Source organism: Corapipo altera, unplaced genomic scaffold (genome assembly GCF_003945725.1).
Source record: "Corapipo altera isolate COAL_440 unplaced genomic scaffold, ASM394572v1 61411, whole genome shotgun sequence".
Classification (NCBI taxonomy): domain Eukaryota; kingdom Metazoa; phylum Chordata; class Aves; order Passeriformes; family Pipridae; genus Corapipo; species Corapipo altera.
In genome coordinates this window covers 16,139,430-16,154,312 of record NW_020884875.1, presented here as the reverse complement: position 1 = coordinate 16,154,312, position 14,883 = coordinate 16,139,430, and the positions used below count along the sequence as shown (strand labels likewise).

The 14,883-nt window shown below is 40.0% G+C and overlaps 1 protein-coding gene across 1 annotated transcript in view; it reads left to right on the top strand.

Moving 5' to 3' along the window:
* The window catches only part of GLDC (glycine decarboxylase), a 45,037-nt gene that overhangs the window by 13,458 nt on the left and 16,696 nt on the right, over positions 1 to 14,883 (top strand). The window contains exons 4-14 of the mRNA XM_027635036.1: positions 1,589 to 1,753; positions 4,523 to 4,600; positions 5,299 to 5,446; positions 5,700 to 5,896; positions 8,049 to 8,145; positions 9,127 to 9,232; positions 10,290 to 10,429; positions 11,189 to 11,269; positions 11,826 to 11,923; positions 12,407 to 12,491; positions 12,583 to 12,624. Coding sequence (XP_027490837.1) covers positions 1,589 to 1,753; positions 4,523 to 4,600; positions 5,299 to 5,446; positions 5,700 to 5,896; positions 8,049 to 8,145; positions 9,127 to 9,232; positions 10,290 to 10,429; positions 11,189 to 11,269; positions 11,826 to 11,923; positions 12,407 to 12,491; positions 12,583 to 12,624 — 1,237 coding nt within the window. The remainder of the gene's footprint in view (positions 1 to 1,588; positions 1,754 to 4,522; positions 4,601 to 5,298; positions 5,447 to 5,699; positions 5,897 to 8,048; positions 8,146 to 9,126; positions 9,233 to 10,289; positions 10,430 to 11,188; positions 11,270 to 11,825; positions 11,924 to 12,406; positions 12,492 to 12,582; positions 12,625 to 14,883) is intronic.

Sequence of the window (14,883 nt, the reverse complement as noted above, 5' to 3'; positions counted from 1 at the left end):
ACTCCAGAGGAGTTTCTTTCTTTTTTTTTAAGCAGCAGAAGTCATTGTGCATCCAAAGGTGTTTGGAATAACTCTTTATTGGTGAGAACTGAGTGGGCAGGGACTATTCAGAAAGTGAATCTTAATACTGCCAAACTGAAAGTTTATCTGACAAACTTAACACTGGGCTTGGCAGCTGTGAAGAAAAAAAAACCACTGTTGGGATTAGCAATGAAACCTAGGACATGGTCTCATTTGTGAACTATGCAGTCATATGATGATAATTAGTTTAGTGTTAGAGTTGGCTAAAAAAGAGAAAAAACCTGCAATTTTGGGGAAAATCATCAATGCTTATGTATTCAATACATAGCTATTGTTTTCTGTCACTGTACTGAATAGTATATGTGAATATTTTGACCAGATGTATAATTTAAATAGACAGTAAATACATTAACATCCCATATTACACTTTGAAATCACATACTGAATGTGGCCTTCTAGCTTTTGCATTCTCTTCAGGTCTATTTTCTACCTTCTGTCTCGCCTTACTATTTTGTTGCTGCTCTCATCTTGCTCTGTACCACCTTGTTCTTTAAAAATCTTTGTTATTCACCTTCGATTGACTTTACATGATTTGAGCTTCTTTAAAGCTTATACCTTAACTTGTAAGCATTTTTTGAAAGTCTAGGCTTGCTACCGGCCTTTTAAGGAAAAAAACTACTGTCTTCTTCAACTGCTAGAAAACAGAGGCCACAAGTGTTCCCACTTACCACTTTTTTCTGGCTGCTACCCTAAATTTGATCTGGCATAAAGTCTGTCCCAAACCACCGTGGAATCCAGTGACCAAATTTCCAGCAGTGAGAGGAGAGTCTGACCTCTGTTCTTGCCTTTCATCCCTGGACCCATGCTGCTTTGTTTTCTGGACTGTTACAATGGAGCATTTCCCTTTGATGCTTGTGTTTTCAAAGGATTTGCTTATGTTGCCATTACTGTTTTGTTTGCCAAGTGAAAACAGATAAAACTTACATCAGTCTCACTTCCCTCCACTAAGATATATGGAAACTGCATTTCACAAGAAGTTGCACATTTCTGAGCTCAATTCCGTGAAATGCCAAGTGTCTTTCTTCCCAGAACAGTGGGGAAAATATGACTAGGCTTCAGAAACAGCATTGAAAGATTGTGTCATACCTAGATATGATTGAATAAAGCATTTTTTGCATATTGTTGATTCAGTTCTCCCACAGTCGACACCTACTTACCCTATCCCTTCTCTATGATGCCCTCACAACTCTGTTTTAAAAGTAATCTCTTTTCAAAATGGAGAGATGAAATTATTCTCCTGTAAAAAGCCAGTTCAACACCAGAAGATAAACTACTCTCAGGCTTCCAGGACAGTAAAAAATTACAGTTGTCTAAAAATAACAGTTGTTTTTTAACAACAGAACAAAACAGAACAACAGAAAAAGGTTGTTTTTTTCTAACAGGCTTTCATGTTACTGAATTACATGTTACTGTTTGTTTTTCCTATGACATAGTGCAGTTATATATTGGCATAATTCTGTTACACACTTATTTTCCTAGACCCAAACTCAGACTTATTTTCTTACAGGGTTACCCAGTATACTCCTTACCAACCTGAGGTATCCCAGGGCAGGCTGGAAAGCCTGCTAAATTACCAGACTATGGTGTGTGATATCACAGGAATGGATGTGGCTAATGCATCTTTGCTGGATGAGGGGACAGCAGCTGCAGAAGCTATGCAGTTATGTCACAGGTACTATGTTTAAATGTATGGTTAAATCAACAGTGGGAAGTAATTCTGGAATTTGAAGGCATCTGTCCATGTGTAGGAATGGATAGGTGAATGGGTTGAAGTTGAGTGTGGCCTTTTCACTGTGAGCAGATCACTGTATAACTATAATGTTGCCAAACTCCCAGAGAAGTTCTCAGTGTTGATATAAATGTTTAACTCAGACATCTAAGGCCTAAAGAAACGTAATGGCCAGAGAAAGGACAGAAAGAAGTCTAGAGCAAGGAAGACATCCTTGTTGGAGGACGGTCAGGTTAGAGAACACTTAAGCAAACCGGACATACACAGGGTCTTGATGTGATGCACCCATGGCCACTGAGGGAGCCTCCTGGTATCAGTACAAGGCCACTCTTGATTGTCTCTGAACAACTGGGGAGAGGTGCCTCAGCAATGGAGGAAAGCAGATGTCATTCCTGTCTTCAGGAAGGGCAGGAATGACAATGCGGGGAACTACCAGCCAGGCCAGCCTCACCTCGATTACTCAGTGATGATGGAACAAGTGCTGGTCTTGGAAACAATTTCCAGGCATGTGAAGGACAAGAAGGTGATCAGGAATCACAAGCATGAATTCACACAGTGGGAAGCCGTGTTTGACCAATCTGATAACTTTCTGCAATAAAATGGCTGGCTTGGGAGGGGAGAGCAGTGAGTATGGTCTACTTTGATGGTCTCCCTTAAATCCCCAAAGAGAAACTGAAAATTATGGCTGGGGGAGGTGGGAATGAGGTGGATTGAAAACTTGAATCTCTGGGCCCAGAGGGTGGTGATCAGTGACATGAATTCTAGGTGGAGGACAGTAATTAATGGCATTTAATTAGGGGCAACACTGGGTCCAGTCAGTGATGTGGATGATGGCGCAGACTGTATCCTCAGCAAACTTGCTGATGATGCAGAATTGAGAGGATCAGCTGATACACTAGTGGGTCATGGTGCCATCCAGAGGGGCCTTGAGAGGCTGTAGAAAACAGAACCTTGTGAGGGTGACAGGAACCTTGTGAAGCTCAACAAGAGGAAATGCAAAGTCCTGCACCTGGGGAGGAACAACCCAAGGCGTATGGGATACATGATGGGGGCTGGCAGGCTGGAAGGCAGCTTTGCTGGAATGGCCTTTGGGTGTCCTGTGGGACATCATATTGAACACAATTCAGCAGTCTTGGCAAAAAGGCCAATAGTTTCCTGGACTGCACCAGCAGGAGGAGTGCTACCAGAAGGCCAGGGAGGGATCCCTCCCTCTCCTCATCGTGGTGAGTCCACACCCTGCAGTGCTGTGCCCAGCTCTGGGCTCCCTGCTACAAGAAACACATGGACATACTGCAAAGAGTGTACTTACTCTGCCTGTGGTACCAGCCCAGCTACTGGTATTTCAGTTGCTGTGTTATGGACATGTGGATCCTCCTTGGTCTGACTATTCCATTTGCTGTCACCCAGACAGACAGACAGACACACACACAGAGTACAGAGTTCCCTCACTCATGAAAGGAATCAGAAAGGCTGATTGTTAAAACGAGAAGAGAGACAGACTGCACAGGTTGGGTACAAGTGCATCAGCCACCCAATATTTGTATGAGACTGGCCTAGTTTATCCCCTTACTCCTATTTTGTTACACTTGTTGCTCCCAAAATCACTTAGCTCTGTTCTTTTTCCTCTAAACATCTCATAGTAAACCCTTGCAATCCCAAAACGTTCTCTCATGCATCCCCAGGTGGGGGGTGGCACCCAGAGGGTGTGTCTGTTTGGGTTAATTAAATAATTAAGAGTTCCCGCCTGTCTTGCAGCCTCTTTGCTCCTCTGCGCTTGCGGAGATGGGTCTCAGTTGGGCTGACATCCACTGTAAAGGGCCTGTGAGCAGTTGGAACGGGGTGTTATTTGAGTTCCCTCAACTGCCATTGCATCTGAGGGGAGTGCAGAGGACCTTTTATTACATAGTCTAACAGACTGTGGCATGAGTCTCTTGTGTCCGTGAAAATTGAAGATGTGCACTGTCTTTTTCCATTAGTGTTTAAAAAGTTGTTCCTAAGTTGACAAAAGTGAAGTTGTTACTGGTATATCCAAATCTACTTTCAAGGATGTTTGTTGTAGGGGCATTTGAAAGGGACCTGCAAATGAAATGAAATATGAGAATGATTGAAGGCCACTGTAGCGCTGTGTGTCAGAAAGCAGGTTATGCAGCAGATACTGTTTTGAAGCTATTCACTTGTTCAAAGCCTCAGTCTGACACAAAATTGTGTTTACCAGAGAAAAGTACGGAATTGTCTTATCACAGAATCATAGAATGGTTTGGGTTGGAAGGGACCTTAAAGATCATCTGGTTCCAACCCCACTGCCATGGTCAGGGATACCATGTCTTCTCAGTCTCCATTTAAGTACTTTGATGGCTCATGTTTATTTATCCAGGGCAACATTGAAAATCTGTATTAAAGACCACAGTTGTATTCCTTTAAAAGAGTGTGTGTGTGGAGCCATTCCCACAGCTTCTGAAAGTGGCTTTTTGTTTTGCTTCATAGTCTTAATTTTTGTCACGTATGAGTCTCATTTGAGTGTCTGAAATGAACTTTCTTATTTTAAATGTATCAGAACCTTCATTCAATCTTACACTTAATCTGGTTACAATAACCAATATTTACAACTGCCTTTTAACTTAGTAAAACACACTTGTAGAAAACAAGCTAATTTTATTTCCATGAGAAACTATATTCTTGATATGTAACCCTTCTTTTTTCTTTTTTCAACAGACACAACAAAAGAAGGAAGTTCTATGTAGATGCTCGATGCCACCCTCAAACTATAGCAGTGGTTCAAACCAGAGCAAAGTAATATTTTTCTCCATTTTCCACCATATCTTTTCACTTACATTGAATCATTTTTCATCTATGCCTGTTCACCATATACTTAACATTTTTGAACTGTAAGATTATGCTTTCTTTGCAAAGGAGAAGCAGAAATCTGTTATCATTTGGCATTGCTTGTAGTTTTCCGTTCAAATACAACTGCAAAGAAATTAAAGCTGTTTAAAAAAAAGACTAAACATATGATAAAAAGAGAATATTTAATTTTCCTCCTAATTTGTTGCACAAATACATTTGATTGTTGAATTTAGTCTGGTCTTTTATTTTTTACTAGGAAATGAATTATCCTAGATAGCAAATCTTCCCTTTTAATGAAAGCTAGATCCATTTTAAGTTTACAATTTGCAGTAATCATCTTCTAGAAATATGACTTAGTTCTCAAAGGTAAACATGTTAAAGCAGCAAAATGTTGATATCAAGTATCTTATGCATCCTCTGCTTTGCTTTGCTTCATATTTCAAAAGATGATGTCAAATGCAGTTATTCTTCAGTACTATATACCATGACATGAAACTTTCTCAATGTTTAGTGCTACAAAGCATGCTCGACTCTCTATATTTAAAGAAAAAAAGTCTTATATAAGTCCATGAAAACTTCTTAAGTATCACTCCAAGGTAAGAAGGGGTAAAAATACATTACCTTCTGCATATTTTTGTTTCCAGTTATACAGGTGTTATTACTGAGCTCAAATTACCCCATGAGATGGATTTCAGTGGAAAGGATGTCAGTGGAGTATTATTTCAGTATCCGGATACTGAAGGGAAGATTGAAGACTTCTCCGAACTTGTTGAAAGAGCTCATCAAAATGGGGTAAAGTACATTTTATTGGTCTGACTGATAACAATCTGGTACGTCAAACAGCCATATTCATAGAAACTAAATGTTACATGAGGTACTATCTCAGGTCCATCCCTTGATAACCATTACAACCGTTACAGCCAATGCACTTCAGCTCTGTGCAAGTGATATGGAACTGTTTGAAGCCATGTTTAAAAATTTAACTCCCAGGCAAACACTGTTTCTTCAGAAAAGAAGCTGACTATCTGTGCACTTCTGTTCTCAGACTCTCACCTGCTGTGCTACTGACCTTCTGGCTCTCTGTATTCTGAAGCCTCCTGGAGAGTTTGGGGTGGATGTTGTCCTGGGTAACTCCCAGAGGTTTGGTGTGCCACTGTGCTATGGGGGACCCCACGCGGCATTCTTTGCTGTTAAGGAAAATCTAGTGAGAATGATGCCGGGCAGGATGGTGGGCGTTACAAGGTAAGGGTTCCCTTTGCCATCATGTGCCTTCAGGGAAAATTGAAATCACAGAATCCTTAAGGTGGAAAAGACCTCCAAAGCCATCATGTCAAACTGTCAGCCTACCACCTTGTTCACCACTAAACGATGTCCCGTAGCGCCATATCTCCACGTGTGTTCTGAACGCTTCCAGGGATGATGACACCATCACTTCCCTTGGCAGCCTGTTCCAATGCTTTACAACCCTTTCTGGGAAAACCTTTTTCCTAAACCACTCTGGTAGAACTTCAGGCTGTTTCCTCTCATCCTGTTACTTGAGAGAAGAGACCAACCCTCGCCTCACTACAACATCCCTTCAGGGAGTTATAGAGAGCAATAAAGTCTCCCCTCAGAGATTTTAATAATGCATAAGAAACTGTAATAAACCTCACTGTGACCATCTTGTGCTGAACAACAGCTGACCATGGTGCTGTACCAAACACATTTTTCTTGAAAACTGTGAGAATAGAAGTTGCTTTCAGTTTTGAGGAAGCAAGCTTCAAGAATTCCGTTTGTGTGGAATGAAGCTGTGAACCATCTGTAATGCTTGTGGCAATGTGGGGTGAAAAGATAACCAAAAGCAGAGTGGATTCATTGTGATGGCACGAGGCTTTGCAAGCTAACTTATTCTGCTTATTCTGTACTGTTATGCCTTTTTTCTCTAACGTGCAGTCTTACAAAACATAAATGGAAAGAAGTAGAAAATTCAGTGAACCTCCAAAATAAGAAGCAGCTTAATCTAGTGCAAATTTTAGTTTCACTTAAACAAAGCAGAGAAATAGTGTGTAAAATCTTGCCTCTGATTTTTTTTGGTGGTGATGTAGACATCTTGTATTTTGACAAGATGTCTAACTAGTAATAATTAAAATACAAAGCAGTTGTCTGTGGAAAGACTGCATATGTTTGGCGCAGAAGCTATTCAGAAGTACTTCAGTAACCAAAATAACTAAAACATTCACAGTTGTCAATAAGGCTTAGAAATATTTAATTTACATAGTAATATTTTTTCTTCATCTTTCTGCATCTCAAGAAAGTTGGAAAAGAAAAAGTTGAAATGGATAAAAGCTGTGATACTTCCTCAGTGCATCTTTCTGCCATGAATTTTTTCAGGGTTTTGATCACAAGATCACGGAATGATTGACAGGTTCTCTGGAGGCCATCTGGTCCAACCCCCTGCTCAAGCTGGGTCAGACTCAACCTAGAGTCAGTAGGCCAGTGTGGTGTCCAGGTGTCTAACATCTCCACAAAAAGAGACTCCAGTTTCTCTGAGCAACCTATGCTGGTGCTTAGTCACCCTTACAGTGAAAAAGCATTTCCTCATATTCAGAGGGAACTGCCAGTGTTTCAGGTTGTGTGCATTTCTATTGGTCCTGTCTCTGGGCACTGCTGATAAAAGTCCAGTTCCATCCTCTTTGCATCTTCCCTGCAGGTACTTACGTATTTTAGTGATGTCCTCCCTGACTCTTCTCTTGTCTCAGCCTTTCCTCATAGAAGAGGTGGCGAAGTTTCTTTGATATGTGTGTGGTCCTTCACTGGACTCTCTCCATTTCCTCTGTATTGCTCTTGCACTGAGGAGCTCAGAACTGGACACAGCATTCCAGGTGAAGCCTCACCAGGGCTGAAGAGAGGGCAGGGATCACCTCACTTGTTGGCAACACTTCTAGTCCAGCCCAGGATACCATTTACTTCCTTTGCCACCTGGGCAGATTGCTGGCTCATGTTTTTTCTAATGTCCTCCAGGAGCCCCGAGGTTTTTCTGCCAAGCTGCTGGGCGGCCCCCAGCATGTACTGGTGTTTGGGGTTCTTTGCCAGGTGCAGGACTTTGCACTTCCCTTGTTGACCTTCATGAGGTTCCTGTGAGCCCACTTCTCCACTCTGTCAAAGTTCTTCTAGATGGACCGATGGTAAACTAAGCTGCATAGTCTACCTGACCAGCCATGATGAAAACAGAAATTCAGAGACTTCAGTCTTGCTGTTTGGTGTCGCAGCTGTCCTGACTTACGCATTATTCTCTCCAGCACCCTTCTGTCTCTGAGGATAGATAAATAGTTTCAGGCTAGCATGCATAAAGCCCAGTATCATAAATTGCTGCAATTTTAAAGTAACAGAAGCAACATTTTTGCTTGTAACTTAGAGATGCAAGTGGGAAGGAAGTGTACCGACTTGCTTTGCAAACACGTGAGCAGCATATCAGGAGGGATAAAGCTACCAGCAACATCTGCACAGCACAGGTAATTTGTACTGCCTTATTTTCAGTGCTAGAAAGGAACGAGTTGAAGAATTTGAGTTAGCTTTACTTTTGGGAGTTTTTGCTAGAAAAATTAAGGACATCGAAACATTCTGATCGTTGTGCATTTGTTTTGAGTCCTCTGAAAAATTGATCTGCTTGAAAAGAGAGTATGAGTATACGTTTCCTTTAATAAAGACTGTAGTCCTCAATTCTTGCAGTGTCATGAATCCATCTGTCTTGTAGCATGAACATAGTGAGTAGTGCTGTGTTATAAATGAGACAGATTTCATAATAAAATAGCAGGGAATTCCAATGATCTGAAATTTCCCACTCAAGGCAAGAGAAATAAGTTTTTAAAATCTAAAACTCATTCAAATTGTCACAACTTATATTTTTGTCTATGTGATTTGATGTGAATATGTTACATCACCAAAAAGAGAAAAACACCATGATTAACTGAGTAATTATCCAAAATAGTTATCTTCAGCATGCCTCTACAGACCTTCAGCCAGACAACGTCATAACGTTTTTTTGCTCCTACCGTTGCTCTTTTATGCTCTTAATATTGTGCCAAATTTTGAGGAGAGTTTGTTAATATTAAAACAGACCTAATTACTTAGTATCAATGACATATGCCATGAATTTTTTGTACCATTACTAAACAGTTCCTGTGAGACTGGCTGGACTTGATAGTCTTCAAAAATCTTTGTTACAGTAGTCAAATTTAAGCACATGTTAATTGCTAATGCAGTTACATTTCAAAGCGCATTGAATTCATAATCAGTGCTGACACAGTTTCATAAAAGTATTTTACCCTTCCCTCCTTTTATTTTGTAGGCAACACATAATCAGCTATAGCATCAGCTGAGGATATGTGGTTGTCTCTGGTGCTAAAGAAACATTCCATTAAACTAGCATGAAATAACCTTTGCTAACAGGGACAGTAACAATAATAATGTCCTAAACTATATTTGGATCCTAGGCTCTTCTGGCCAATATGTCAGCCATGTTTGGTATATACCATGGGTCTGATGGATTAAGGCATATTGCAAGACGGGTACATAATGCTACTCTAATCTTGGCTGAAGGTACGTATTTAATGTTTAAGGAAACTGTTATAAAATCATTACCCCTTAAATAATACATCTTCTTATGTAAACTTTTTTTGGCGAGGGAGGTGTTGCCAGCTGATTTGTGTTCTCTCAGCTGGGGAGGGACCCATTTTAATACAAAATTCACTGCTGATATTTATCTGTACTTCTCATAATGACACCCTAGAAATAGATATCTATGTGATAGGAACTTGCAGGCATTACTTCTGTTTCCTTGGGAAACTAGCAGAAGACTACCGAGCGAGTGCCTAGATGATACTGTTGAAATGCCGTTTGCCAGCTGCTACTTCACTTACTGGACCATTCTAGTTTACACACAGAAATCTGCACAGAGTATTAATAACATAGCAAAAGAAGGTAATAGGTGACAGTAAAGCAATAGAAACATTTCAGTTAAATTGGGTGGAGTATTGTAGCTGCTATGAACACTGAAATCCCAAAGCTTAACAGCTAACCAAAAGCACAGAATCTGTAGCAGAAAATAATGATTGCATCTGGACTGTGTGGTCTGGTAGGTTTTTTCCCACTGGTATGACTATCATTACTGTCAGAAGGAGCTACTCAAAACTGGAATGTTTGGAATTAAAGGATTATTGCCACAAATATACATGTTTTATTTGCCAGTTTAGTTGGAAGACCTTTTGCGACTGTGAAAAGCACTAAGGCTCTAAACTTTGTTGTGGCAAACTCTATGGCACTTAATATCCATTCACATAATATAACTTTTCTTTCCAGTGTTATGATTTTGTCTTTATTCCATCTATATACCAACTCTGCTGCTGTATGTATTATAGATTTGATGTATCAGAAGGATCTGGCCTAGACTCATTATTGATTCATTATTGATTAGGTCTGAGTCTGATTTAAGTGCATTTCATACACAGTGACATTTCACTAAAAAGCTGGTGATTTTGCTGATCTTTACACAAGGGGAATACTTTATTTTATGTAAAAGTGTTTACTTATGAGATAGATGGTGTGGTTATTCAGTTACTGTGTGAGCAGTAGAGAATTAAATTTCTGTTTTTCATAGGTCTCAGACGAGCTGGTCATAAACTACATCATGATCTGTTCTTCGATACCTTGACAATCACATGTGGATACTCAGTCAAAGAGGTTTTGGACAGGGCAGCTCTTAGACAGATAAATTTTCGGATTTATAGTGATGGCAGAGTAAGCAATTTTCTAAACCTTTGATAAATTCAGAAATTTTGTAGTATGACTTTTCTTCTTTAAGTTTCTAATCATTACATGTGGTAAACAGAAAGAAATTATTTAAGACCTTGTAACTTGCTTAGATATGTCCATCAATTATAAAGGTAATATAAAGAATGAACTTGTTAGTGATGCACTTCCAGAAATAATAATTGTATTTTCATTTTATGCCTGTTAAAAAAGATTATCTAATTGTTTTATGTCAAATATGCTACTAAGGGGTAGAGTAGAGAGACTTAATGAAGAAATACAAGGTGACATCCAGAATTCAGGTCCTGTGGCACTGTTTAAAGACAGACTGAAATCTAAACCACATTTTTGTAGGCACTAAGGACTCTTGGCAAAGTGTAATATGTTGTGTAAATTGGGATGGGGGGAGAGGGTGTCATAGCAAAATGGGCAGTTTTCCTATTACGTGGAAAACACTTAGAAGCATTAGAAGGGAGATCACAAGTCTCAAAGCTTGTGAGCCATTTAGTGTGGATGGTTTAGCTCGGTAAAGGAAGGAATAGGAAAATTTTATGTAAACAAAATAAATTTATGTATATTACATAAAATGAAGTGACACTTATGTATCATTGGGTAGATGAATTTTTTCCCTTTTTTTTTTTTCCTCCTGTGTTTCTGGAATATTTTTCTTGACCAGAACAAATGTACTGTGCTTAGAATTAACAGCTTTGAGTTAAAAACAACAATTACTGTCATTTTTATCCATAGCTTGGACTATCACTTGATGAAACTGTAAATGAGAAAGACCTAGATGACATATTATGGATTTTTGGTTGCGAGTCTTCTTCTGTAAGTACATAAGAGATCATGCAGTTTAAATTGTCTGAATATTTCAGAAGTTTAATGAAAAGCAAAACTGCCCTTGGGACATTTGGTGTCTACATGATGACCATTAGTTAAATAGTGAGTATTTAAGATGCTCTTTTAAAGAAAAAGGCAGTGTTAGATAACAAGGATTTATGCAGTGCCATTTTCTAATTGTGACACTTAGTTCTTTCAGTCAGCTTGGACACCTTGCAATTAGGCTATTACTTCTTTTGTGAGGGTTAGGACATGGTGGTAAGTTACTCCCTTCCCACTAGAATTTTTGTTGCATGTCATTAGTAATTAGCAGCAACACTTACAAGATGAGGTCTACTGAGACATCTGTACATATTTTTAATATAATGCTGTTGTCATGCTAGATATATACAAGTATGTATGCTGGTAAAGCTGGGGGGTTTTGCCCTAAAAGCTGACTAAATCTCAAGGTAAACTGATAGTATAAGCTAGTTCTGATGGAAATTGACTATGAAAAAATAAGTTTCCATGAAAGTATTTAACTCCCTGTTTCTTTGTGTCGAAGGAGCTGATTGCCGAGGGTATGGGCGAGGAAACCAAAGGCATCCTTAGCACCCCATTTAAGAGAACTTCCAAATTTTTGACACACCAGGTTTTCAACAGGTTTGTGAAACTGCTCTGTATTTGGTGTTTTATGGTATTATCTGAAAATGTCTCCTTTCAAAAGCAGTAGTGGAGTCAGTTGAGAGCAGTTTTGTACCTGGATTCATATAGTCTCTCCTTCCTCTGAAATAATCTATTTAGTACCATTTTTAGGTATCTTTTTCATTTTAAATGAGCAGAGCAGTACTCACGGTCACATTGGGAATATGTTTTTCCACTAATCTGCTACATTGTGCAAGCTGTTATTTGAGGATGCAATATCAGCAGACTTACTAGAGCCCTTATATTCCATATTTACTGATAGCATTTCTGAGATGGTAATAGGCATTTTTAATCCATGTTGCTATTAGCAAGCTGAAAATACCAGTTCTATTATGTATTATTAGCTATCTTCAGTCCTACTGTTTTATTTATGTTTTTTCCTGTGTTAGCTGCTGGTATAGCTAATCTGCTTGCCTTTTCACTACATTTTGTATTCTCCAGCTACCACTCCGAGACAAATATCGTGCGGTACATGAAAAGATTAGAAAACAAAGATATTTCCCTTGTTCACAGCATGATTCCTTTGGTAGGTATTTACCAAAAAGAGAAAAAATTAGGTCATTACATACATCTTTATGTATTTCAATAAATACTGATAAGTGTGTTTGTATTTTTAGGGGTCCTGCACAATGAAGCTCAATAGTTCAGCTGAACTTGCAGTAAGTAGCAATAATACTGTCTCAGTTGAGACCCGTATGAGTAAACTATCTAGCCAGTGTCATTGCAGAGAAGTAAAGACTGCTCTTGGTTAGTACTCCAGCTGAGGAGGTAGTTTCTGGAGTAATTAGCCATCCTCTCCCATTTCTGCCCGGGAAAAAGGTTCTGAAAAGCACAAGTAGGAGTGCAACAACAGTAGGAGAGTAAGTGGATTTAGAGACTCCATTTTGAATAACATAATTAAAATAATTTTTGGAATGAGATATCACAGTCCTGTTCCCTCATGCAGTATTGCAGTACCTAATTCTATCTGCTTTACAGATCTTAAAATCAAATCCTCCGAAATATGGAAACAGTCAGGTGGGACTGACTGAGTCATGCTTTGTTTTCAGTTTGCTATTTGTTAGGATATCCTGCCTTTTCCCCATGGTGAAGAGTACCCAGATATCTTCATTTTTCTAGCTAATAGCAGCCAGGCTGTTTGAGTACCAAATGACTTTTTGACTGAATGAGCTTCCTCTGCTCTCTCCCTGTTGTATTCTCACTTTGATGTTTCACTAGGTTTCCTTTGTCCCCCTTCTCTCACTGCCTTCTCTCTCTCCTTTCACTGTTTTCTGTCTTGTATATTCCCTCTAATTAAAATTAGTAGCAACAAAATGTTATGTACTACTCCATACAACTCCTCTCTGTTCACCTTGTGATCCTTCAGCTCTACATAAGGGTAGGTGATGTAGTGGAAGAAATTAAGGTTTTTTAATCATATTCTGAATGTTAAAAATAGGTTTACTGGAAATCATAAAATCATTTCGGTTGAAAAAGGCCATTTATTAACCTGTCACTAAACCATGTTCCTAATCACCAAATCTACATATCTTATAAATATTTCCAGGGTTGTTGATTCCAGCAGCTCCCTGAGGAGGCCGTTCAAATGTTTGTTAACCCTTTTTATGAAGAAATTTTTCCTAATATCCAATCTTAGTCTTTTGTCCTATTGGTCATTACCTGAGAAAAGAGACAGACCCCAGCCTTGCTACAGCCTCCTTTCAGGTCATTGTAAAGAGCAGTAAGGTCCCCCTGAGCCTAATTTTCTCCAGGCTAAACACCCCCAGCTCCCTCAGCTGATCCTCTCCAGACTCATAAGACTTCATAAGTGCTCCAGACCCTTATTCAGCTTTGTTGCCCTTCTCTGGACATGCTCTGAGACTTCAATTTCTCTCCTGTTGTGAGGGGCCCAGAACCGGACACAGGATTCAAGGTGCGGCCTCACCAGTGCTGAGTAGTGGGGAAGATCATTTCCCCAGTCCTGCTGGCCACACTATTTCTCATACAGGACAGGATGCCACTGGCCCTCTTGACCACCTGGGCACACTGCTGGCTCATGTTCAGCCACTGTCGACCAGCAGCCCCAGATACTTTTCCTCCAGGCAGCTTTCCAGGCACTCCGCTTTCAGCCTGTAGTGCTGCTTGGTGTTATTTTGACCCAACGGTGCAGAAATGCCAACAGAAATTTGGCATCCCACCCTTAAGTGGAAGGGAGCACCAGAGATTTGCAGATGCTCATGGTCAAAAAGGAGCAACAAAAATCAGAGGGTCCGCAAAAGAAACTTACGTACTTAAATCTTACGCTTGGTATGGAAATTGGTGTCTTTTATGTTCTAGCAGAAGCCCATGGTGGTAGGGGTAGGTTGAAGAGAAGAGAGAGAGAGGGAAATTAAGAGAGAGGGAGAGAGAAAGAGTGGAAGAAAGGTGCAAAGAAAGAATGATCACTAATCTTGATCCAGTGTTGATCCAGCTGATGGGGTGTCCAGGGTCCTGCAACACATGTGCACTCAGGCTTCATGGGGGCACCTTTTCATTGATAAGTTTACCCTACCCTGGAGATAAGTTTCTTGCTATCTATGCAAATTAGTTATCATGCACAGCCTGTTCTTCTAGACGTTTCTGGAAATGGGTCCTAGGGCTTTGCAGGTCTTCGGTGGTCTTGAACCCCCACCCCCCAGTTGGATCAATTCCTGCACTTTTGCTGTACTATGTTGTGCCTACCTCCAGGAGCCAGAACAAGTACTTTTGTCCCAAGAAAGTGATGCTCTACCTCCATATAGCCCTCTTCTCCAGCTGCATCCTCTGCTTTCTTACCCATTTACACAGTGTGCTCTAACCAACAATCTTTGGTTAGCTTCACAGCTATCTGGCTGTCAGTGTTTGGGACATCTCATCTTCTAGGCTACTACACCACCCCATGGCTCAAACATCAATATGGA